Consider the following 25,431-nt stretch of genomic DNA (forward strand, 5'->3'; position numbering starts at 1 on the left):
AAATATTTTCTTTTACAAACAAAACGACCGTTTTATGATCGTTAACCACGACATGCCAATGCCTCAATCCATTTTGACACATAGTCAACTGCTACAAGTATGTATAGGAAGCCATGAGAATTTGGAAATGGACCCATGAAGTTGATGCCCCATACATCAAAGATTTCCACAATTAGAATGGGATTTAAGGGCATCATATTGCGTTGAGTAATGCGACCTAACTGTCTGGCGGCGGCGATTGCATGCTTTGCAATGCTCATGTGCATCTCTAAACAGTGTTGGCCAATAAAAACCATATTGTAGAACCTTGGCTGCAGTTTTCTTACCACTAAAATGACCACCACAAGATTGTTCATGGCGGAAGGATAACACATCGTTGTGTTCCCGGTCGAAATGCAACGGCGGATTAGTTAGTCCGAACAATACTTGAAAAGGTAGGGATCATCCCGTAAATAGAATTTCCGCGATGGATAAAAACTTTTTCCGGTTATTACGAGACCAAGATAAAGGAACTTCCTTGGTAACTAAGTAATTTACTATGTCTGCGTACCAGAGGGGGGCGAAAAAATAGAGTACAAGTGTTCATCTAGAAAGAAATCACGGATAGGTTTGGTATCGATATCAACATCAGCGACAAGTCTTGATAAATGGTCTGCGCAACCACATTTTAAGCTACCTTTTTATCTCTAATTTCGAGAGTAAACTCTTGCAAAAGGAGAATCCATCGGATCAACCTTTGTTTTGCATTTTTTAAGCTAATAGATAACGAAGTGCGCATGGTGGTCGATGTAGACAATAGTTGGAGAACCCACTAGGTAAGGACGAAACTTATCTAATGCATATACAACGGCGAGAAACTCTTTCTCAGTGGTGGTATAGTTACGTTGAGCTTCATTAAGGGTTTTACTCACATAGTAAATGACAACTGGTTTATCTTCTCGGAGTTGCCCTAGTACAGCTCCAATAGCATAGTCGCTCGCGTCACACATTAATTCAAAATGTTTAGACCAATCAGGTGGTTGAATTATAGGAGTGGTAGTTAATGCTGTTTTTAATACCTCAAAGGCTTGTTTGCAACTGGCCCGAAATCAAAAGCGGCATCTTTAAGCAGGAGATTGGTTAAAGGTCTAGCAACCTTTGAGAAATCTTGAATAAATCTCCTATAGAAACCTGCGTGTCCTAAGAATGCCCGAATGTCTCAAACTGTTTTTGGTATAGGAAGTGAAGCAATTTTTTCTATCTTAGCTTTGTCGACTTCGATTCCATCCTTTGAAACGATATGTCCTAAAACTATTCCTTTAGTAACCATGAAATGGCATTTTTCCCAATTAAGAATAAGGTTTTCTCTTTCATAACGCGTGTAAAGACCTTTTCAAGATTTGATAGATGACTATCGAAAAGAATCTCCATAAATTGAGAAGTCGTCCATGAATACTTCTATAAACCATTCAACCATATCACTGAAAATATGAAGCATGCAAATGTTGAAAAGTACCGGTGCATTGCAAAGGCCAAAAGACATTAGCCTATATGCAAATGTACCAAATGGACCAATTGAACGTTGTCTTTTCTTGATCAATGAGGGTCGATGACTATCTGAAAATAACCTGAATAACCATCAAGAAAGAAGTAATAGGCATGACCGGCTAAACGTTCGAAAGCATCGATCGATGAATGGAATTGGAAAGTGATCCTTACGGTGGCGGCATTAAGTTTTAATGATAGTCAATGCATATTCGCCATTTCTTACGATCTGGCGGAAATGCATTCATCTTTATCATTTTCGCACAACTTTAATGCCAGATTTCTTTGGAACCACGGTAATGCGGACTCACCCAAACACTATTAGAGATAGGGTAAATAATAATACCGCATCTAGTAATTTTAACACTTCCTCCCTCGACCACATCTTTCATGGTAGGGTTTAGGCGTACAATGTGGTTCACGCGACGCCTTAGCATTTTCTTCCGTGTATATCACGATGGGTGCACACATTAGGTTCAATGCCTTTAATGTCATCGAGGGACCATCCAATAGCGAGCGATGTTGTTGAATGACATTAATTAAACGAGCTTCACGATGCGTCGGTTAATTGTGAAGAAATAATAACCGGGTGGCGACCATCAACATCAAAGTCATGCGTATTTTAATTCGAAGGAAGTGGTTTTAATTCAGGGGGTGGGCGAGTGGGTATTAAAGATTCTTGAGGAAGGTCATCATCCATGTAGTAAACAGATTGATGATCATCCAAGTTACTTGACATCACTGTTGTAGGGTCAAATAATGGTACTGACTCTAATAACTCATTTACTTCTTGTGTGTAATCATCGTCCTCAAATTCAGATTTGCTAAAGGAAAGAAATTGGTACACTTCATCTTCAGGAAAAGAGTTTGTGAAATACTCTTGCGGAATGATGTCAATCCTGTTGGCCTCACCATCAATGTCAGGCTCTGGAAGTTGTTTCATCAACTTGAACACACACCTCGACCGAAAGATTTCCGAAGGACATGGTCATGGAACCATCTCGACAGTTAATAAGAGCATTAGCAGTTGCAAGGAACGGACATCCTAAGATGATCGGAATGGAATCACATGCAACTTCTGTATCCAAAATAACAAAGTCTACAGGATAGAAGAAATCTTGGACTTTTACAAGGACGTTTTCCATAATTTCTTTTGGATACTTTATGGAACGATCGGCTAACTGTAGAGTCATGGTGGTAGGTTTGAGCTCATGAAGACCTAGTTGTTTAAATAAATAATATGGAAGTAAGTTCACACTAGCTCCTAGGTCTAGTAGTCGCGATGGCCGCCGTATTTGTCACCTAAGGTGCATGGAACCGTTAATCTACCGGGGTCCTTGTATTTTACTATACCATTGTGTTGGTGATGGAGGAAACTGTTCGAGGAGGAACGCGTTTGTTGAGGAACATTAGTTCTCCTTTTGTGGTGCACATATCTTTCAGAAATTTTGCATGTTTTGGTAATAATTTTAAGGCATCGAGAAAAGATAAGTTGATTGTTAAATTTTGAAAAGTCTCTCGAATTTCAGCAAAATTCTCATCAGGTTTATTCTTTGCCAAGCGTGCAGGAAATGGTGCCTTAGGGCGGAATTTGGCAAAAGGGTCTACTTGCTTGTTTCCTACATTCGGAGGTGTTGACTCTGTTGAATCTGGGGAATCTTCCGTAGGTTCATTATTAGAAATAGATTCCTTGGAACCCTCTTTTTCTTTTATTCGATCATCTGGCATACGTATCTAATTGTCTACAATTTTTCCAGATCGTAGAGTAGTGATTGCATGCACCTCACCTTGGTTGGGGGTGCTTGTACCAGGGGCATTGGTCAGTTCAAAGGCTGTGTTTGCTGGTTTAGGGTTTGGAACTGCTTGTGCAGGAAACACGCCTTCGACTCTTTTATTGCCAATTCTTTGAAGTGATTGTTGGATAGACGTTAAAATTTGAGACTGTTGGTTCATGTAAGCCAAGAAAGTCTCATTTGTCCTATCCATAATGGTTGGCGCAGGTTGTGCAACAGGTAGTAGTTCTCGATTATTGCTTAGAAGTTGTTGATTATAGTTGGGATCTAGATTAGCTGGAACAAGGCTGCGGTTGGTTTGATAATTAGCATTGGAATTATTTGGAAATTGACCTTGTTGGTATTGTTGATTATTTCCTTGGCGGTATGGAATAAAATTGTTGGTAGGGGCTGAACAATTGGATTAAGCGAAACCCCGGAGGAGCCCCCATTTGTTGGTTATTTTGGCCAAGCGAAATTGGATGTTGTCTCCACGGTGCATTGGGAATGTTGAATGCACATGCCTCCTCCGATTGTTGAGTAGGGGAAGCATATAACAAGGGACAATATGCATCAGGATGGTCAGGACTAAGACAAAGGACACAAGGGGCGGTGTCAACGTTCATGACTAGTTTTGGTAGTTGATCGTTTACTTGAACTGCAAGGGCATCTACTTTTTTAGTTAGGGATTCTATCAAATTTTTTATTTCGGGATCGGGTTTTACCTCAAAAATAGATGTGGCCTTTGTAACATTGTCCTTTGATGACCTAGATGACTCAGTGTTACCCCATTATTGTACCGCTTTTTCGCTTTTTTTCAAGAAAAGTATAAGCTTTAGCTCCTTTGTCCATGAAGCAACCGCCATTCATTATATCAAGAGTTTCTTTTGATGATCGAAAAGACCATTAAAGAATGAGCGAACAAGGGCGACTTTTCCAAATTGGTGATGAGGACATTCTAACGAAGATCGATAAAATAACTCCATGCTTCAGAAAGGATTCATGAGGATTTTGACGAAAAGAATTGAATTTTCTCAAGCATTTCGGTTGTTTTTTCTGAGTGTAAAACCGGGCTAGCATGAAAGCCCGAACTAGTTTATTCCATGTGTCTATGGATTGTGATTGTTGTCCCCGCTAGCCAGATTGACGCTTTTTCCGCTAAAGTGAATGGAAACAATCGAAGCAAAGAGTTGTTCCTTAGAGATCACTGGATGATGAAATGTTGTTGCCACTTGTTGAAGCCTCACGAAGATGATTGTATGCGGTTTTCCGTGCTCCAAACCATGATATATTGGTAACAAACAGAAAACGTTTGGTGGGATCTGAAAATCACCGACAATGTCCTCAAGTTTGATCACGGGAAGAAGGTCCTTCCCAGAATGCATATAAAAGTCCGAGAGGGGCTTCTCTGCTGGTGGAGGATCGTCGGCCATAATGACAGAAGTTGATGGCAACGAAGGATTGTGATGAAGGTAATTAGTAGAAGAAGAACAATTTTTATGTGAGAACTTACGCAATTGCTTATCGTATTTTTTTCGACGATAGGTATGTTCAATTTCTTTAGTGGAACCAGACCTTAATCTCATGCAAGCATAAAATTAGATCTTACTTACAGAAAGAATTATGAGGACTCGAATTTTAGTATTATCTTAAGCATTAGGGTTGAACAACATATGCCTAAGCTGCTGCTAACATAGCAGGGAAGCTAGGAATACATGTGCATAAACCAACAGCCAGGTCACAAGAGAGATATGAGGGAGGATTTCCGTGCAAGCACGGTTCTAATTAAGTAACCTCAATCTTTCAAGTTTCCTAGACACCATTGGAATATGATTAAAGATTTATAGAATTAAAATTTATGCAAAGGTGGTATTAATTTTAATTTAATTTAATTTAATTTAATTTAATTTAATTTAATTTTTTTTTTTTTTTTTTTTTTTTTTTTTTTTTTTTAAGATTTATGCAAGGGTTAAAATACAAACATGCAAATACGATCTACTCATACAATACTAAGTGCAGTAGCATGTGAAGATACTCTCTACATACATTATAGCTATACTGAATAGGCAAGCTTGTGTCATCGATAAATATTTCCATAATGCAGGGCAAATATACATCGAATAATTATATATGCACGCTAATTTGTAAATCGATATTACGTAAACGATATCAACAATGAATGTAATTTGAATAACTCATAATCTATCTACATACATTAGCATCACGAATACAAAGATATACATAATGCAGAATAGACGACAAAACTAAACATGCAAAGTATTATACCTAAACTAAAATATGACTCTTGTATTGCATAATAAATCGATTTCGACAATACTCATTGAGATTGCGAATGTCCTATAGAGAGCAGCTTTACCCCGTAGGGTTTAGAAACAACTTACCCAACTCAGATTTTAACCCTCGTTGGAATGTTCTCCTCTTTCTTGACAAAATCGACTTATTAGACAATACGGTAATGCGTAGACGTATAGAAATGTCAAACATGTAACAAAAAACATTTATATGTAGAAAGACATATACCCATGCAAAACAGTACCATTAATATGTAAATATACATTAATATGCAAATCATGTCCAAGTAATCGTATATAAATATTTACCGTATCTGAAACTTGATTCATACATAATTCGAGGCTAAAACTTAAATAATAATCCATAAATATTTCCTAATACTATATACATGACATACATGCAGAAAAACATAATAAAAAAAATTACAATAATACTGAAAAAATTGGAACCTCAGAGGCTTCCCGTTTTAAGCCCTTGAAACAAATGTTTCAATTAAATCGACGCCGATTAATCCCAAAGGATTATCGAATTTTTTTCGGTCACAGGACCAGATATTTAGGCCTGGAAATGGATCAAGGTAGATCCGGAGATCTTTGGTGGTTGAGCAGGGAGCAAAAAAAAAAAATCACTTTCGCAGACGCTGGTCACACTTTCTTGTATGACTACTACACCAGCGCTACAAGCGCTGTCCGATGGTCCGAATACTTTCAAATTTTCTCAGAAGTCTTATAATCGCCTGTATTTATCTTTCCCATTCCTAACTTTTGGTACCTGAAAGTGGAACACATTTTTTTTTAGATTACAGGTCTATCGCGAGGCAAAAATACGAAAAAACAACAAAAAAACGTAAACGAACGAAAAGGAAAGGAAGGAAGAGAATGGGGGTTCCCCCTTGATGCAACTTCCGATCTTTAGCACAAGTTTTATGGCTTTAGAACAGCAGCGGCGCCATTTGATATATGCTTCTTACTACTACTTAGAGTTTTGATCTCTAAGAATTGATGCAAAAGCACTCAAGGTTCCTTACTCACGATCTTCGTTTCGTAGAGTTGGAATAAAGATTCGAACTAAACTAAAGCTTAGAACAACTACAAATTGGAATTTACAATTAAGGGAAACTAAGGAGTAAGGTCATAATATAAATGCTAGATTTTTCCTTCCTACATAAACATTAAGAAAACATTAACGTTGAAAACATTCACTTAATACCGAAATAGAGATTTGAAAGAGAAGGTGGAGAGTTAATCCTCCTCATGTGAAATTATCATTAGTGTTGATTTGAAAAAGGTTTTGATTCTTCCTAGACTCATAGACAAGTCTCTAACGGAAAAATAGATTTGATCCCTAGCATGCATGGCTCACTAAAGAGCTCATACATGCTAGCAAGTGAAACCAAACAATAACTTATCTCTAAGCTCATTGCTTGATTCCTAACTAAACTCTACACCAACTACCATTTTGGGATAGGATGTAGAGTTAGTTGTTCTTCCTAAACCTACCAAACCAACAACAATGGGTTTACCCTCACATGAGTTGGATTAACTCCCCAAAAGGGAAGTTAGCTCATGATCCTTGGGACAAGGATTTATAAACTAAGAAAAATACAAAAGAGAGAGAAAGAGAGAGAGAGGAGAAAGATGAACAATCAAACTCACTTCTATTTCTTTTCTAGAAGAAACAAGTGTTCCTCCATTAAAACTATTACAAGCTTTTTAATAAAAACTAAAACTAACTTTACATTTCTTTCACTAAGGAACTAAAATAATGCCATGTGAGGAAAATAAGTCAAGGGAGTAAATGGAGTGTCCCCCACCATTTTCTAATTTCTTCTCCATTTGAGAGAAATCTCATTTCCTCCCACGTGAATTATCAAACCACATTAATGAATTTTTATCCACCACATTAAAACAAAGTGACACCTTGCCTTTTTTTTTCACTATTAACACCTAATCTAATTTATTACATGCAAGATGTCAACTTTGCACCGATAATTTGTTATCTTTGTCTTGACATGCTCCATGATTGATGACTCATCCAATCTTGTGGCCCCGCGATAGTGGGTCCATGTAATGCGATCGATGGCGGTCCGGTATTTTTAGGCGGTGTTACAATTTCCGCTATATGCGTAGAGTTCATCGCCTACGATTATTGCGAGCATCTCTCGTGGTCGCATTCGAGTCCCCGGTTCGAGAGGTAGGAGCTTTGGAAGTTTTATGCTTATGTGTGGATTTGGGAGAATTCAGATATACGCCGTTCCTGGCGTGCTTTATTTCAGTTTAACCAATATTTTCATGTTTCTTTGCAAATATACCGCAAAAGTATGAAAACATATTTATTTCATGATTATTAAACACATAATTAACCAAATTTATATGTCTCAATGGGGTTTCATAATACACTTTTGGGTGCTTATCAGGCAAGCTGAGTTGTCCCTGGATATGCTTTGTGCTTTCCGAATGAGAGCGGAGGGGGTGAGACCTTCCGTGGATACAATGCTGAGTTCTACGAAAGAGAAACGGAGGGGACGAGACACTCCGCGGACATGGTAGTGAATTCTATGAAAGAGAGAGGGTGGCTAAGGTTAGACACTCCATGGACATGGGGGTAAGCTGAGCTGTCCCTAGATATGCTTCGCGCTTTTCGAATAAGAGCGGAGGGGATGAGACCTTTCGCGGATACAATGCTGAGTTCTACGAAAGGGAAATGGAGGGGACGAGACACTCCGCGGACATGGGGGCAAGTTGAGCTGTCCCTGGATATGCTTTGCACTTTCCGAATGAGAGCGGAGGGGATGAGACCCTTCGTAGATACAATGATGAGTTCTACGAAAGAGAAATGAGGGGGCGATGAGCCTCTCATGAAATGGAGTTCCAAATTGCAATTGGGAGCAAGCAACATATCCAGAAGGAACAATACTATTGAGTTCTACAAAAGAGAAATAGAGGGGATGAGGCCCTTGGCGGATGGGATATCGAGTTCCATGAGTAAGTGCAAAGGGGATGAGACCCTTGGTGGATATAATATTGAGTTCTACGAAAGGGAAATGAAAGGGTGAGACATTCCGCGGACACGGTAGTAAGTTCTATGAAGGAGAGCTTATGGCTGGGCTGAGACACTCCGCAGACATAGTGGTGAGTTTTCTGAAGGAGAGATGGTGGTTGAGGTGAGACAATCCGCTGACATGGTAGTGAGTTCTGTGTGAGAGGTTCTGGTTGGGTTGAGACACATCGTGTGCATTGTATTGAGTTGAAAAGTGAGAGCGAAGGGGAATAGACCCTCCACGGACATGATAAAGAGTTTTACAAAGGAGTGTTGGTGTCTAGATGGAGACACGTCACGGACATGGTAGTGAGTTTTGCATAGGAGAGTGGATAGCTGGGTTGAGACACTTTGCAGGCATGAGGATTGAGTTTAAAGAGTGAGAGTGAAGGGGGTGAGACCCTTCGTGGATACGTTAATGAGTTATATGAACAAGAACCGATGGATTGAGACATTCTGTGTGACATGGTAGTGAGTTCTATGTGAGAGGTGCTAGCTGGGTTGAGACACATTGTGGGCATTGTATTGAGTTGAAGAGTGAGAGTGAAGGGGAATAGACCCTCCACGAACATGATAGAGAGTTTTACAAAGGAGTGTTGGTGTCTAGATGGAGACACGTCGCGGACATGGTAATGAGTTTTGCAGAGGAGAGTGGATAGCTAGGTTGAGACACTTCGCTGGCATGAGGATTGAGTTTAAAGAGTGAGAGCGAAGGGGATGAGACCCTTCGTGGATACGTTAATGAGTTATATGAACAAAAATCGATGGATTGAGACACTTTGCGGACATGATGATTGATGTGGAAGAGTGAGTGCTAAGGGAAAGAAACCCTTCAAGGAAAGGTAATGAATTTTATAAGGAGAGCTAATGGTAGAAAGAGAATGAGGATTTTGGGTCACGCGACCAAGGATGTTTAGCAAAGAAAACACCGCGAAAGTAAGACTTCTTCGGTCCTAGACTATTGAAAGAGGGATCGTGGAGTAGAGTTATTTCCGGCTGACGCTCGTGGAACCATTGGAGGTTTGCAGAAAGAACCATAGCAGGGAGGCTAGAAAGATAGAGAAAGCGTAATCAAAGAAAGGGGTTAGAAGAGATGTAATGCACATACATACAATAGAAACCTACGAAAATCTAAGATACACATAGTTTATCGGCTGAGGTTGGAGAACTCGGATAAGTAGTGATGAAGGAAGAGCGAGACGAGTGGAGAATTACAATACAATTTGCGGCCAACAAAGTCACAGAGTCAAGAAAGATGAGACTGCAAAGTTCAAGAGTACGTTGACAAAGAGAATAAGGACTGAGTACTTTACAGACATATGATCTAGTAGCAGAGTACATGGATATGAATCATCCTGAGAAGAAGAAGACTACATACAATCTCAGGATACTGTGGATATCTAGAGTTTAGATATAGAGACAAGGAAGTTCAGAGACTTCTCGGGTCCGCCGTCGTCATCGCCGCCGAACCCAAGAGGGGGCAAATGTATTAGCTATTTTCATAGATGGACCATAGTATGTATTGGGCCCAGAGAATAGGCCCAAGACCATACTAAGCCTCAGGAGTTAAACCTAAGGAGAGAGATATAAAAGGGAGAGGAGGGGGACTAGAGAGGGGGGGACTCATGAGGAGAGAGAGAGAGAAAAAAGAAAGAGGGGAGGTGTTCTACGGCAGTTTGATCCCGAAATGGGTACGTAGACAATCTAATTGGTGCAGCCGATAAAAAATAGAGCTTGAAGACAAGTAAAGTTAGAAATCACGGTATTTGGGTGCAACATTATATCATCTTTATCAATATACTATCAAATGAAATTGATATTATATCAACTTTTGACAGCTCAATAGTTGTAATTATATAAGTGGAAATGATCCCAGCCACTAAAATGAACTTGACAAATAATATCCTACAAAACAAACACACCCTAATGTTTATGCAAAGTCTTGTTTTTTTAAAAAATAAAATAAAGAAAAGAATCCAATATACTATAACGAAATTGTAAAATTGATTCCATCATTTTATGGGTCTAAATTGTTAAAAAATCTTTAAGTGAAACCCTAGACAGTTTCGCGCGCAATGTTGAACTGGGTTTACTTGGGAGTTGGGACAACATATAATTTAACAAATATTAAGATGTTTGGCTTTTGAGCATAAATTGTTGATATGGCCGAGTTGGTCTAAGGCGCCAGATTAAGGTTCTGGTCCAAAAGGGCGTGGGTTCGAATCCCACTGTCAACAACTTTAACTGTTTCCCTTTTATTTTCATGGCAATTTCTACATATAGTGGGCATTTCGGAACCCATCTCCATAGTTGCCTCAATTTCGAAACACCTCTCTCACAAAAATTAGAACAAACCCCCTATTTATTAATAATTTACAAAAACCTCCATAATATCACTTAAATTATATAATTATCTCTAATTTTCCTCTAATATTAGAATAAACTCTCTTTTATTAATAATTTAGAAAAACTTTTTTAATGTCACTTAAATAACATAATTATTACCTATTAAAAAAATAGATGAGTCTTTTCTACATAATTATAATTAGAATCCAAAAAAAATCATGTTAACTATTGAATTCGAGGGATGGGTTTCAAGACTTTAGAAAAAAAAAAAACCAATAGTCAGCATGGTTTGCATACTTGTGAACTAATTAGCAGGGGTTATTCAGCTTCATTCTTCTTCAACAATTGTGACGCTAATGCTTGGATGGTAGAGTTTGTTTAGTGGTGATGGGAACAAGAGATAATAAGCATATCCTTGTTGGTTCGGTCTTTAGTTGGATACTTCTGATGTTACTCACTAGTTCAGTATTGCTCTGATGTATTCACTAGTAGCTGCAATGCTGCATACATCATGAGCTCATGTGTCGTGTACCAGTAAGGTTCTCTATGAAAAAAAAATAGAGAAAATAAAGGCCAAACAGACAGCATCGGCGAAGGTGGGACACATTCACTTTTGATATCTTTGGTTTATTTGGCCTCAAAGCGTGTCGAACTCCTGCGAAGAGTCTTAATATGTTGCTTGATAATGGGTATGTTAGTGTGTATACTGAGGAATCAAGTTTGCAATACAGATGAAATTGCAATGCAAAATGTAGTCTTGTAGAGTGGTTGCCCCTATACCTTTGCGACGTTTGCGTAATTCAAGTAATCAATAAAATGATTATTCTCTTAAAGAAAGCTAGAAAAGAAACGAGAGAAAGATAAAGTGATACCGAAATATAGCAAATTGTTCAATTGTCATTTGCTGTCTATTGTGTTGAACCCTGAAGTACATATACGTTTTTGTAGCTTGAAAGAATTTCCTGAAGCACAGGATTGATGTTAATTGATGCTCAATTTCTGACGAATTTTTTTTGGAAGCTAGCAAAAACATGTTTCCAATGAAAGAGAACATAAATTTTGTCTACAGTTTGTTCCCCTCTGCTTCATTACTATCATGGTTTTATTATGAAATAAACACCGAAGAGTTGTCTCGTAGGCGACAAATATGGTCCCGTTGACAAGAAAAGCCCTGGTAACGGCAGTCCCCAATCCCCGCCATAACACACAATAGCCCTCCTCTAGTACACTCTTCCGGAAACAATCGAGAATTCCAGAATATTTTGGTTTTAGGTGATCAATAGAAGTTTGTGATTGAGCTTGGAGTCTAGTCTTCACTACATCCAAAGGATAGCAGCACATCCAACTAGCTACTCCTGCCAAGCCTCCAGCAAACAACATTGTTTTTAAGCTCTCCTGGCCACTCTTTCTACACCCTGGATGAAGTTTTTCTCGAGTGTATTCATACGTCCAGAAATAGACACCATGAGCAGGGGCATCTCGGAGCACCGTAATGGTCAGTCCTCGGTACATGCCCCTTATTCCTTGCCTTATAAAAATGTCTTTGGCTACACTTAGTGGCCCCTTTTGGTGGTTATCTTGTTGGCATACCTGTAACTGGAGGCGTATCTTGACAAGTTCAACTGGACTGAGCATCAAGCTTTGCAGCGCACCAGTTCCTACTCCTCCTAATGCGACACATTTGTATGAAGGAGGATCACAGTTGGTGAAAGAAGAATGAAAAGCCCTCGAGAGAACTGCATATACTTGGAAGACCATTGCATTCTGAAAAGAAAAAATGAAGGTTAGTTGATTTAATCATTCTACAAGACATAGTTACTGGCTTTTACTGCAAAAAGGAAATAAAGAATATTCCATATCTATAAACACGAATACCACACTCGTTCAGTTTAAAGTTCAAAGTTCAAAGTTCAAAGCAGAACATCACAAATGATGACCAACTGAGCAAACTCAGTGAACCACAATACTTTATATAATTCGCTTGAAGACATTGCTCCATCACTGATAAGGTGATAAGGCTCTGGTCTTAAAAGGGATTCAAATCCCACTTGTGACAATAAATTGCATTTCAAAATTTCAGTGATATAGTATATACTTCTGGAAGCCACTTCTTCTAATTAGGTAATCTGTTTTGGAAACTGAGCCATCAAATATATACCATTAAGTTGGAGTGATGGGGTGAAGCTCGATCTAGTACTCTAGTTACTCAATGCTAAAATGCAATATGTTGTTCTCTATGATTATGAGACAGGATTGACACACTACAATCACCTAAAATATTCGGTTCCGTCATGAACAACATATTCCGCTGATCTATGGCCGACAGCTTTAGATTAGAAATTGCCGACCTTTGATATTCTAAAAGATTGACAAATAACAACTTATTGGCAATATATACATGTCATAACTCATAGATTGTGATCGGATATCATTCTGGATACAATTAAGAGGACAATCAATTACAACTTGTCTAACAATAAGTATTTTATTAGATCAAACTCTCCACTCTAAACACTCAATACTCTAACACAAGGAGGAAACAGTATTTACTCATAGCTCTCAAGGGAAGAACCAAAGAACCACTAACTCTCTAAGGACCACTTGTCCTCTATCTGAGCCTCCTAGAGAACACTAGACCAGTACTGGGCCCCCCATCTAGTGCCATTTGACAACCCCAAGCACTCTTTCTGTCTCACCCAATCCGAAGCACCCGTTTTCATCCAATCGTCAAAATTGGTTCCAGGCCTCAAAAATCATGAAGAGGGAGCTTTATCAAATATAAAGCTATTCTGACCACCCCTGACTCTGTATCCCCTTCTCAACCAGGCTATTCCAGTTCAGGCAAGCTATTGGAGGATTCTATCAATCTAACCTATAGTTGGCTAAGGCAAGAGCTCCCTTTCTCGACTTGATACCTTAGACCAGTAAATGGTAAGCTACACTGGTGCTTTGCACTATCAGATTGATAAATTTTACCTAAAAACCAGACAACTCTCTTGTACCACAATAATAATTGTTCCCAATAGTAAGCAAAGTTGTATAGTGCAGAGACGAAGAAAAGAGAAAGAGAAAGATACAAGCAAGAAGATCATGTAGTACATGTTCATTTAGAAAAGTGTTTGCTTCTCCTTTTGTATGTTGTACACAAATTCTAACTTCAACTTGCATGGTGGAGTTGTTTAGGACATTGAATAGTCTGGCTTGTACTCTGAAAAAGTTCATCTTAATGCCTAGAATAGCTGCATACTTATCCAAATCACACGCTTGGAATAGGAAAAACCAATTCACAGTGTTATGTTATTTGAATAAAAAACGGTTTTGGAAAACCCTCTCTTAACATAATAGATTCTGTTTTGGAATTGGAAACTACCAAACCTTGTGGGCTCCTTTCTAAACGGGTAACTGTATCAGTTAACCCAATAAAATAGGATCCACTAGAGTTTGAGTAGGACTCTTGCTCTCCAAGTTTTGTACTCTTAAAAAACCCCTCTTTGAGCAGCCAAAATCTAATCTGAAAAAGTTAAAGAAAACTCTATTTTCTATACTATTTGTGGGCAATCAAATCAGTTTCGCATTCGTCTTCTTTTCTTCTTTGTTTTAGTGCAGTTAGCATTGAAGATTGATCTATTGTGGCTGTTGTATCCTGGAGGTTGGCGTGGTCTATCTGCACAAGGAAGAACAGACGCAAAACAACATTAAAGAGAGCGTACCTGCCTTAGCCTTCTTGTATTCATAGTTTGTTCTTGTTGCAGATAATTGTTCCCAACAATTTTAAGGTTGTTTAACAATGAATACGTAGAAGAAAGGTTAAGGTTTGTTTCCTAGTTTTTGTTTATGGGTTAAGCGATTCCGAAGTACGTGATTATATTATTATGTTTTTTGATCATAGTATGTTATTGTTCATCTCCTTTACTGCGAACAATTGGTACAAGAAACCGATGGTGATAATAAGTATTGTGATCGACATGGATTATGTTGATCATGAATATTGGCGTGGAAACAATTGTTGTCGTTACTGCAAGTTTCTTTAACGTCTGTACGTGGGATTCTTGATTTTTAAAGGATAGATTTTACAGTTGGTCACAATATATAGGATCATAAGGTGATAAGGTGGGTCGTCATCAGGAAAGAATTTTTGCATACTCTGTCTTGAGTTTTAAGTGCAAGAAATTGAGGTTTTGATGAACATGCTTCAGCGTGAGCAACTTGTTGTTCACCTTTGATAACTATAATATTTTGTTTATTATATAAGTTGCATGACTTCAAGTTTCTTTCTCATGCGATGAGGCGATAAGGTTTCACTAAAAAGAATTGAAATTAGATTCATGAAATATGGATTGTAAGTCTGTAAATAACATGTGACTGGTTTAGTATCACATGCTCCGTCTATTTAGACGGTATGATTACTATATTGTGAAACTCACTTATTTGTTTTTGGTCCATGAACAACATCTAAGTTCAAGATTTGGAGATTATCAAAAAAGAAGAAATAGTTCGAAATCTAAGATTTGGAGATTATCGAAAAAGAAGAAATAGTTCGAAATTCGGAATGGTAGGACAATTCTGACGAAAACAGCTATAACGTTTTGCTCGATGATTGGATTCACAATACGTTTATTGCGTTAGAAAGCTAACTCAGAGATGTTTCCAACGGTGTATGGCTCAAAGCATAGTTTGTCCTGAGCTGGTTCAGTTTTACAATTCTTTTTTAGCCAATTTTCTCCAGAAAAGCGAAACGTGATAATCCGATTTTTCAATCGGATAGGTATCGTACTCTTTACCAAATACATGTAATTCTTTGTTTTATATTGTGAGATGATTTGAAACTTAGAATTACATGCTAGGGTTTTTAATTTAAGGAAGTTTAAAACCTAAGACTATATGTTCTAGTTATTTATCTTGTCAATATGTTGTGACACTAGGTGTTGATTAACATGCATTGAAAGTTTTTGCATTGACTAGATATAATTGTTTGGGATTAATTTTTCTTTTGTATATATATATATATATATATATGATCACCAAGTTTGATGTTTTTGTTGGTAAGGGATATGCATGTAAGGAGATATTGAAGATAGATAATCTCAATCAAATAGTAATGGAACTACACTTCTATTGATATAGAACCCCACATATTAGATGAGGTCCAACTGAGGTTTGGGCTAAGTCATGGCTAAGGTTGGAGACAGTATTAGGCTTGGGTGAGAGATCTGTGAGGGTATCATATATGGTCCCTAGGTTTGGCCCTGGTCAGGCCTGACTAGTGAGACAAAACCGATGGTTCGGTTAGACCAGTTTTGGTCCAAGGTGGAGATTGTTAGGTGTATGGACTAAATTGGATGCTGTTGATCTTAATAATCTTATACATCTACTTACATGATTTCTGGTTCTGTTAATGTTTGGCATGGTAGATTATGTCATATTAATACGAAATATGTTAAGAACATGAACATACTTGGTTTAATTCTTAATTTGAATGATGATGATTTTGTACACGATGAATTTTGCACTAAGGCCAAAATCACAAAGAAACTTCATAAGTCAGTTGAAAGGAGTATAAATCTGCTAGACTTGGTATACACTGATATTTGTGAGCTTGAAGGTGTTCTGACTACAGGTGATAAAATATATTTTATTACCTTCATTGATGATTGCTCGAAACTTACATATGTTTATTTGCTGAAGAATAAAAATGATGGTTTTTATGCTTTTAAAGCTTATGTACTTGAGGTTCAAAATCAACATGATAGAAACATTAAAATAATTCAAAGTGATTGAGGTACTGAAATAGTTATGCTGATTTTAATCTTTTTTTTGCAATCACATGGTATTATTCATGAGACAACATCTTTTTATTCATCTGAAAAGAATAGAGTAGCTAAACGTAAGAATAGAACACTTAAGAGATTAATTGTTGCTATGTTGCTTAGTTCAGGAGCACCCTCAATTTTGTGGGTAACGCTGTTTTGACTGCATGCTATATATATGCTGAATAAAATTGTTAATTTTAAGATAAAGGTTACACCTTATGAGCTATGGAAAAACAGAAAACCTAATTTGAGTTACTACAGAACATGGGAATGTCTGGCTTTTGTAAGGAAGCATGATCCTAAAATCTCAAAGTTTGAGAGTAAGGCTTTTGAGTGTCTTTTTAGGCAATGCTATGGATAGCAATGCCTACATTTTTTAGATATGAAGAGTAATGTTTTTGTTGATCATCTTATGTTGAGTTTCTTGAAAATCGATTTCCATATTTATCTATTAGAAATAGTGGGGGTGCTAATGGGGGTATTATCCTCCAAGGCCCCTAATATTGATGTTTTTGACATTGACATATCTAGATTGCATGATAGAATCATGGACACATAATATGAACCTAGAATATATAAAAGAGGTTGGGGTCACTAAGGTCTTGAGACAAGAAGATCCCTCCTCCATTGAAAAAGCTCTCACATCTTTTGATTTCAAGTTTTGGAGAGAAATCATTCAAGTGAGATTGATTCTCTCATGGAAAACAAAACTTGGAAACTTATTGATTTGCCTATTGGTTGTAAAACTATAAGAATCAAATAGGTTTTAAAAAGGATGTTTAAAACCGATGGCTTAATATACAAGTTTTAAGGCCTGACTTGTAGTCAAAGGCTTTAAACAGAGTGAAAACTTTGATTCTTTAACGCATATTCACATGTTATTAAGATAACATCTGTTAGAGTATTATGATCTGTTATTGCTGTTCATAAATCTCATTGTTCATCCAATGGATATTAAAACTGCCTTTCTAAATGGGGATTTAGAAAAGGAGATTTACATGGATCAGCTAGCAAGTTTTGTGGAAAAGTGAAAAGGTATGCAGATTACTTCAGTCACTTTATGTTTGAAACAGACACCGAAACAATGGCATAAAAAGTTTAATCACTTTGTCATTGCCAATGGTATGGGGATTTAGAAAAGGAGATTTACATAGATCAGCTAGCAAGTTTTGTGGAAAAGTGAAAATGTATGCAGATTACTTCAGTCACTTTATGTTTGAAACAGACACCGAAACAATGGCATAAAAAGTTTGATCACTTTGTCATTGCCAATGGTTTCAAGATAAGTGAAAGGGTCAAATGCATATATTATAAGTACTCTGATGGGATATATGTGTTATCATATGCTTATATGTTAATGATTTACTGTTTTTTGGGTCTAATCCACATGGTGAGAAAGAGACCAATAACCTGTTGTCTTATTGATATGAAGGACTTAGGTGAAGTTGATTACAAGATCATCGATTGGCATATGTTAGATCAGTCACACTTTATTGAGAAAGTGTTGAAGAAATATAACCACTTCGATTGCATGCCTATTTGTTATCTTTTTTATTCTAGTGTTAAATTATTTTGTTAATAATGGTGAACCTGTAAATCAGAAGAAAAATACAAGTATCATTCGTAGTTTTGAGATATGTTACAGATTGTATAAGACTTGACATAGCCATTGGTGTTCTTTGTAGGTACACTAGCAAGCAATAGATTCGGATTGGAACATTCTTTCAAAAGACTCCGAGGTCACCAATGGCTATGTGTTTAGCATTGGTGGAGGTGTTGTATCTTAGAAGTCTAAGAAACAAACCATAATAGCACAATTTGCTATGGAGTCTGAGATTATTGCTTTGGCTCGTACGAGTGAAGAAGCTAGTTGAATACAAGGTCTTCTTACTCATATACTGGTATGATATAGACAATATTAGTTACAATGATACTTTGGTGATAGCATTACAGGTATTATTGAGAGAGTCCATATTATTTTGATTTTGTGAAATCTGAAGATAACCTTACAGATTCACATGCCAAAGCTTTGGCCAGAGATACAGTGTGGACTGCTCTACTAGCATGGGATTGAAGCCTATTTGAAATATGAACATATGTGATGGTAACCCAACCTAAGGATTGGAGATCCCAAGAACTAGGTTCAAAGGGAAGAACAAGTCACAGAATGTTGGTAATGAGTCATGCATTGTTGTTTATTAATAATTTCATGCTTGATTAATACAATGCATGATATACTGAAGCGATTATATAGGTTGAGTTTTATGGGAAAACTCTTAATAAAGTTCTATGGTCCTTATGGGCGGAGTGTATAACTACAAGAGCACTCTTGAAAGACTCGCCTAGTGAATATAAAAGTACATGCCGTTTTCTATGAGAATGAGGGCTAATTCTCTAGATCATTCACGAATCTAGAATGGAAGCACAGGGCCTTTAATGTGCAGGCTTGAGAAGAGAATGTTGGATGTGTTATGTGTGTTGAGAACTTATCGTATACATAAGACCTAAGTTTAAGACTTTGTCACGTATGGTTCTTATACTTTGAGTACTCTTCACTACGTAAAAGTTTAAGTCTTGGACACCTTTATTTATGCATTACACATTGAAAATGATATTGATTGCATATATAATATATTTTATTTTTATGAAAAAAAGTGGGGGATTGTTATGTTATTTGAATAAAAAACGGTTTTGGAAAACCCTCTCTTAACATAATAGATTCCGTTTTGGAATTGAAAACTACCAAACCTCGTGGGCTCCTTTCTAAATGGATAACAGTATCAGTTAACCCAATAAAATAGGATCCACTAGAGTTTGAGTAGGAATCTTGTTATCCAAGTTTTGTACTCTATAAAAACTCCTCTTTGAGCAGCCAAAATCTAATCTGAAAAGGTTAGAGAAAACTCTATTTTCTATACTATTTGTGGACAATCAAATCAGTTTCGTATTCGTCTTCTTTTCTTTTTTGTTTAAGTGCAGTTAGCATTGAAGATTGATCTATTATGGCTTGTTGTATTCTGGAGGTTGGCGTGGTCTGTCTGCACAAAGAAGAACAGACGCGAAACAACCTTAAAGAGAGCGTACCGATCTGTATCTCAGCCCTCTTGTATTCATAGTTTGTTTTTGTTGCAGATAATTGTTCCCAACACATAGTATCAGCCTAAGAATTAGGTTGGCGACAGAATGACAGCAATAGCAGAATAGAACACGGAAGAGCTTATACAAATCAAAATCAGCAGAACTGACGATGAAGGGACTAGTTGGCTAGTAACGAATGACTGATGGAGCGTGTGACAGATGCATCCTCATAAATATCTCCATCAACTGTACATTTCGTACATAAAAGACAACCATGACCAAAACAGAATCCGATAAAGGCTGCTAACTGAAAAAATAACAACAAACCAACTCACCCAATGACCCAAAGCGACATGGAGTTAGATGGCAGAGTTGATTCAAAACTTAATCAACACAAGCAGGATTAATGATGCATCAAATAAACTAGAAAACAATTATAAAATTTAAGAAAGATTTACTGCACATGACTTAAAAAATAAAAAAGTAAACAGATATAAAGAAAGGGGGCTGATAGGAATACCTGAAAGGTAACAGAAGCCAAAGGTGCAGTCATGCCTCTATACAGAGACAAAGGTCCTTCAGAAGAAATAATACTCCGTAAAAGACTGGAAGCAGATCTTGTATTAGTAGGTTGTTGAAGACGGATCCTCAAAGTATCCAATGGGTAGCCAGATATCACACCTGCCATACCACCAAAACCACCTGCTACAAACTCTCGTCCCCAACTGTTTGCAAGAAACTCTGGCCAAAAATCCATCTCTCTTCACTCCCATTCCCCAAACTTAATCAAACCAAAAAAACCACCCCAACTAAAAAATCAAGAAAAGATGTACTAAAAAAAACTCTTGAAACAATAAGAAAACCCAGGACGGGTCCTCTTTTTTAGGAGCTTTACGTTGATCACTTTGTTTATATTGGATGAGGAAAAAGAGAACAAGTTGATGGATGGGTGTACAGTTGGCAATGAGGAACTTAATGTTTTTCTGTTTTCTGTTTTGCAGGAAAGAGAAAATTTTACAAAAGCCACCGCTGCTGTTTTGGTGGGAGTGCCTAATGGGAAGAAACTGCCAAGTTTATGTTTTCAGATTGATAAGGAGAGAATGCCACGTGGATATTTCATGGTGCAGTACACGTTATCATCTCTTTACTTAATCTAGGTGCTCCTTGTCTAGAGTGGTAAGTGGTAACTAACTTTTTGAACGGAAAAACAAACCTTAGTTTTTGTCTCTTTGGTTTATCTGAGAAGTTGGAGTGACGTATATGGTATATTCCTTTGTTTTCTTGTGATTTTTTTATGGAGTGGAAATCCTATTTGATGGTTTCGATGTGCGCATGTCCTAGGATCTTTAGGAGAGCTACCAAAAAAACAATAAAATTTTGAACTAAAAAAAGGGGCTAAATCTACCGTGCGCGAGATGTACTGAAACTAATGGTGCGCGCGTTTTCTAGCCACACATTTGTGAGGGTAAAACTGGAACAAACCGGGTGAACAAGTCAATGCAACAAAAAAGTCACATAAACTACTATTCCGGGTCAACAAGTTAAGCCAACCAAAAAGTAACAAAAAGTACATAACATTCGAGTATGATATATATATAGAGATTCGAGTGCTAATATGACATATATAGTGTCATATATGAGATAACATTATCAGTCATATAAAAAGTGAGATAACATTCGAGTAAGACATATATAGTGTCATATCTATCTGTGATTGTTGGTATCGAACGATAAAACTCTAATTGACATATATTATAAAAAGTGACATAACATTCGAGTATGACATATATAGTGTCATATCTATCAGTGAGTATCTAAAATTATATGACATAACTCCTAGGAGGTCGGAAGATCTAAAATTATTGTGAATATACTCACCGGTTCCTCCTCGTATGATGAGGACTTGCCTCGATTAGTACTAATTACGATAATGAGATTAAGAAACCAATTCTTGATTGTAATGCGGGGGAGAAAGGGACTATGAACATCTCATTATTCATAGCTACCGAACTATGAACAATTCTACTTTTCCGGTATGTTTTCAGATATCTTTGACGCGTCACTTAACAATCAATGTTCATAGTCATGAGCTATGAATATTCTTTGTTCATACCACAATTCGACTATGAACAATGATTGTTCATAGTTCGGTAGCTATGAAACGATGATTGTTCATAGTTTGGTAGCTATGAACACTTTCAATGCTATGAACAATGAGTGTTCATACCACAATTGACTATGAACAATGATTGTTCATAGTCATGAAAGCTATGAACATTCTTTGTTCATACCACAATTGGACTATGAACATAACGTAAGGTTGGAGCTTGCGAGGAATATGTCATATGTTAACATAACATTCTAGTATGACAAATATAGTGTTATATCTATCTGTGATTCTTATGATATACTACCAAACGAATATATTATAAAAACTGACATAACATTCGAGTATGACATATATAGTGTCATATCTATCAACATTCACATAACATTTGAGTATGACATATAGTATCATATATATCAGTGATTGTAGAACTTATGACATACTACCAATTGTATAAAACTCATACTAGCATATATTATAAAAAGTAACATAATATTCGAGTATGACATATATCTAATTGTGATTGCTACATTTATGAGACCCAACGTATAAAACTTTTATTGACCTAGCTTATAAAAAGTGACATAACATTTGAGTATGACATATAGTCATATATATATGATGATTGTAAGCTTTATGACATACTACTACCAAACGTATAAAACTCTTATTGACATACTATCCTCTTAAACAATTGTTTTATTGTACCATCCATAAAGTATGATATACTTTTTTCGTTTATAGAACATGAGTACGATATACCATAAAGTATGATATACTACATCCTATATGACATTTTTATAACATATATCCATGTTTTTACAATGCAATACCGGTAGTAGGTCCGCGTGCACTCTGACTCTATGAAATATTAACTTATGAGTAATACTTTCGTCACACCCGATTGTCTCTCTACACACGGCAAATTTATTCCAAAAAACTGGTCTTTGCTCTCTCCACACCCCATTTTTTGTTAATATGACCATTATAACCTTAAATAACTCTCAACTCTCCACACACCCCATTGTAATTCAAACGAGCTCTTCACCATACTTACTACTCCACGAACACTCCTACCACTCATGCTCTCTGAAATTTCTCCCCCCCTCTGTTGTTCTCTTTAGGTTAGTCTTGAGTCACCCACAAAATTGTTGTTATTCCCACCAAATTTTCACTTTAAAATGGACTCATGTCTTTGGAAGCAACGCTCAAGATAAATTCTCCCTTCAAAATCAAAATGATAACTTTGATTAGTGTTAAAAGTGACATGGAGTTAGCTTTAACACTACCGCAATCAAATTATTATTCCGATGATGAACTTTACAACAATGTTGAAATTAGCTATCCCGATATGACCGAATCATTTACAACAATTGAGATAATAATGTAATTTGAAAGCTTGTATTTTTATTTATTTTATCAATAACTTAGCAAAAACAATTTTCGCCAATAGTATCTAAGATCAAGGGTTTACGCAGGTCTTCAAGATCGCCACTTGTTGATCCGATGGTGTTCGGTTGGTATGACTGTTGGAGTTGTGGTTGTGATATCAAGGTCTGATAATTCGAGACTTGGGCGAAGACCTAGAGTTTTCTTGAGTTCATGAAAAAGAGGGAAAAATTTAGACCATCCGTAGAGCCGAAAATATTGAACAAAAACCAAAGAATATAGGCAATCCAGTTCAAGAAATGTGGTCATCCCATTTGTGTTGAAAGGGGAATTACGAAACGAAGGTGGATGGATACTGAGTGTTATGTGTGGAACTCATAATCATACTATTGGGGAGCATCTTATAGGTCGTGCATTCATCGGAAGGTTAAAAGCTGAAGAAAAATTGATTGTTCAGGATTTGTCTTTGAGTGGTGTTAAACTGCGTGAAATTTTACCCCTCTTGAAACAGAGAGATGACAATAATTTGTCAAACAAAAGCACTTTATACAATTATCGTCACAAGAATCAGTTGGTTCGGTTGAGTGGAAGAAACCAAATGCAAGAATTTCTAAGAAATTTAGAAGAATTTGGGTACACAGAGTTTCATAGGGATAATCCAGTAACAGGTGAATGTAGAGATTTGTTGTTTGCACATCCCCAATCAATTCATTTGGCAAAGTGTTTTCCCGAGGTCATTGTCATGGATTGAACGTACAAGACGAATGTCTTCAAGATGCCATTGTTTGAAGTTGTTGGGTTCACATCCACGATGAAGACATTCATAGTCCATACTGTACGTACTACGAACAATCAATGTTCATAGTCATGAGCTATGAATATTCTTTGTTCATACCACAATTCGACTATGAACAATGATTGTTCATAGTTCTGTAGCTATGAACACTCAATGCTATGAACAATGAGTGTTGAGCTATGAACAATGAGTGTTGAGCTATGAACAATGAGTGTTCATACCACAACTGACTATGAACAATCTATGAACAATGATTGTTCATAGTCATGAGTTATGAACATTCTTTGTTCATACCACAATTGGACTATGAACATAACGAAGTATAGGTTGAGCTTTGCAGAGGAATATGTCATATGTTAACATAACATTCTAGTATGACCAATATAGTGTTATATTTATTTGTGATTCTTATGATATACTACCAAACGAATATATTATAAAAAGTGACATAACATTCGAGTATGACATATATAGTGTCATATCTATCAGCGATTCTAGCGCTAATAATACTACCAAAAGTATAAAACTCTTATTAGCATATATAATAAATAGTGACATAACATTTGAGTATGATATATATAGTATGACATTTATTGTATAAATCTCTTACAATTCACATGTATTGTAAAAAGAGACATAACATATCATTGAATTATGTTATAAAAGTGACATAACATTATAGTATGACATATATAGTGTCATATATATCATATAAAACTCTTACTAGCATATATTATAATATCATATATTATAGTAACATAATATTTGAGTTATGACATATATAGTGTCATATCTATCTGTGATTAGACCCAACATATAAAACTCTTATTGACATATCTTACAAAAAGTGAAATAACATTCGAGTATGACATTTATGAGTATAGTCATATTAGTGATTGTAGCGCTTATAACATACTACCAAACGTAAAACTCTTATTGAATTAAACCATTGGACCACCCATAAAGTTTGATATACTTTATGTTTATAGAACTATTAATTACATACTATAGCCTATATGACATTTTTTATAACATATATCCATGCTTTTTACAATGCAATACCGGTAGTAGGTCACGTGACTCTGACTATATGAAATATTAACTTATGAGTAATACTTCGCCACACCCCGATTGTCTCTACACACACGGCAAGTTTATTCCAAAAAAAAAAATGTGGCTGTCCATTTGTGTTGAAAGGGGAATTACTAAACAACGAAGGTGGATGGATACCGAAAGGTTATGTGTGGAACTCATAAT

At 36.6% G+C, this 25,431-nt stretch overlaps 1 protein-coding gene, 1 long non-coding RNA gene and 1 other non-coding gene across 3 annotated transcripts; 1 reads left to right on the forward strand and 2 right to left on the reverse strand.

Moving 5' to 3' along the window:
- The first annotated feature begins 10,804 nt into the window (after positions 1 to 10,804).
- TRNAL-AAG (transfer RNA leucine (anticodon AAG)) lies at positions 10,805 to 10,885 on the forward strand. Its single transcript has one exon. It is a non-coding gene; the product is annotated as a tRNA-Leu (tRNA).
- Positions 10,886 to 11,840: 955 nt separating this feature from the next.
- On the reverse strand, positions 11,841 to 21,203 carry BAC2 (Mitochondrial substrate carrier family protein). Its single transcript, XM_086591526.1, has 2 exons — positions 20,403 to 21,203; positions 11,841 to 12,758 (listed from the first exon to the last, which is right to left on the reverse strand). Exons 1-2 carry the CDS (start codon positions 20,637 to 20,639, stop codon positions 12,015 to 12,017), a joined length of 981 nt encoding a protein of 326 aa, XP_086447652.1. The 5' UTR covers positions 20,640 to 21,203; the 3' UTR covers positions 11,841 to 12,014.
- LOC147520064 (uncharacterized) lies at positions 19,725 to 20,396 on the reverse strand. The gene is made up of 2 exons (XR_015212408.1): positions 20,218 to 20,396; positions 19,725 to 20,128 (listed from the first exon to the last, which is right to left on the reverse strand). It is a non-coding gene; the product is annotated as an uncharacterized LOC147520064 (long non-coding RNA).
- Positions 21,204 to 25,431: the final 4,228 nt, after the last annotated feature.

This window comes from Coptis chinensis, chromosome 2 (assembly GCF_015680905.1).
Source record: "Coptis chinensis isolate HL-2020 chromosome 2, ASM1568090v1, whole genome shotgun sequence".
NCBI lineage: Eukaryota > Viridiplantae > Streptophyta > Magnoliopsida > Ranunculales > Ranunculaceae > Coptis > Coptis chinensis.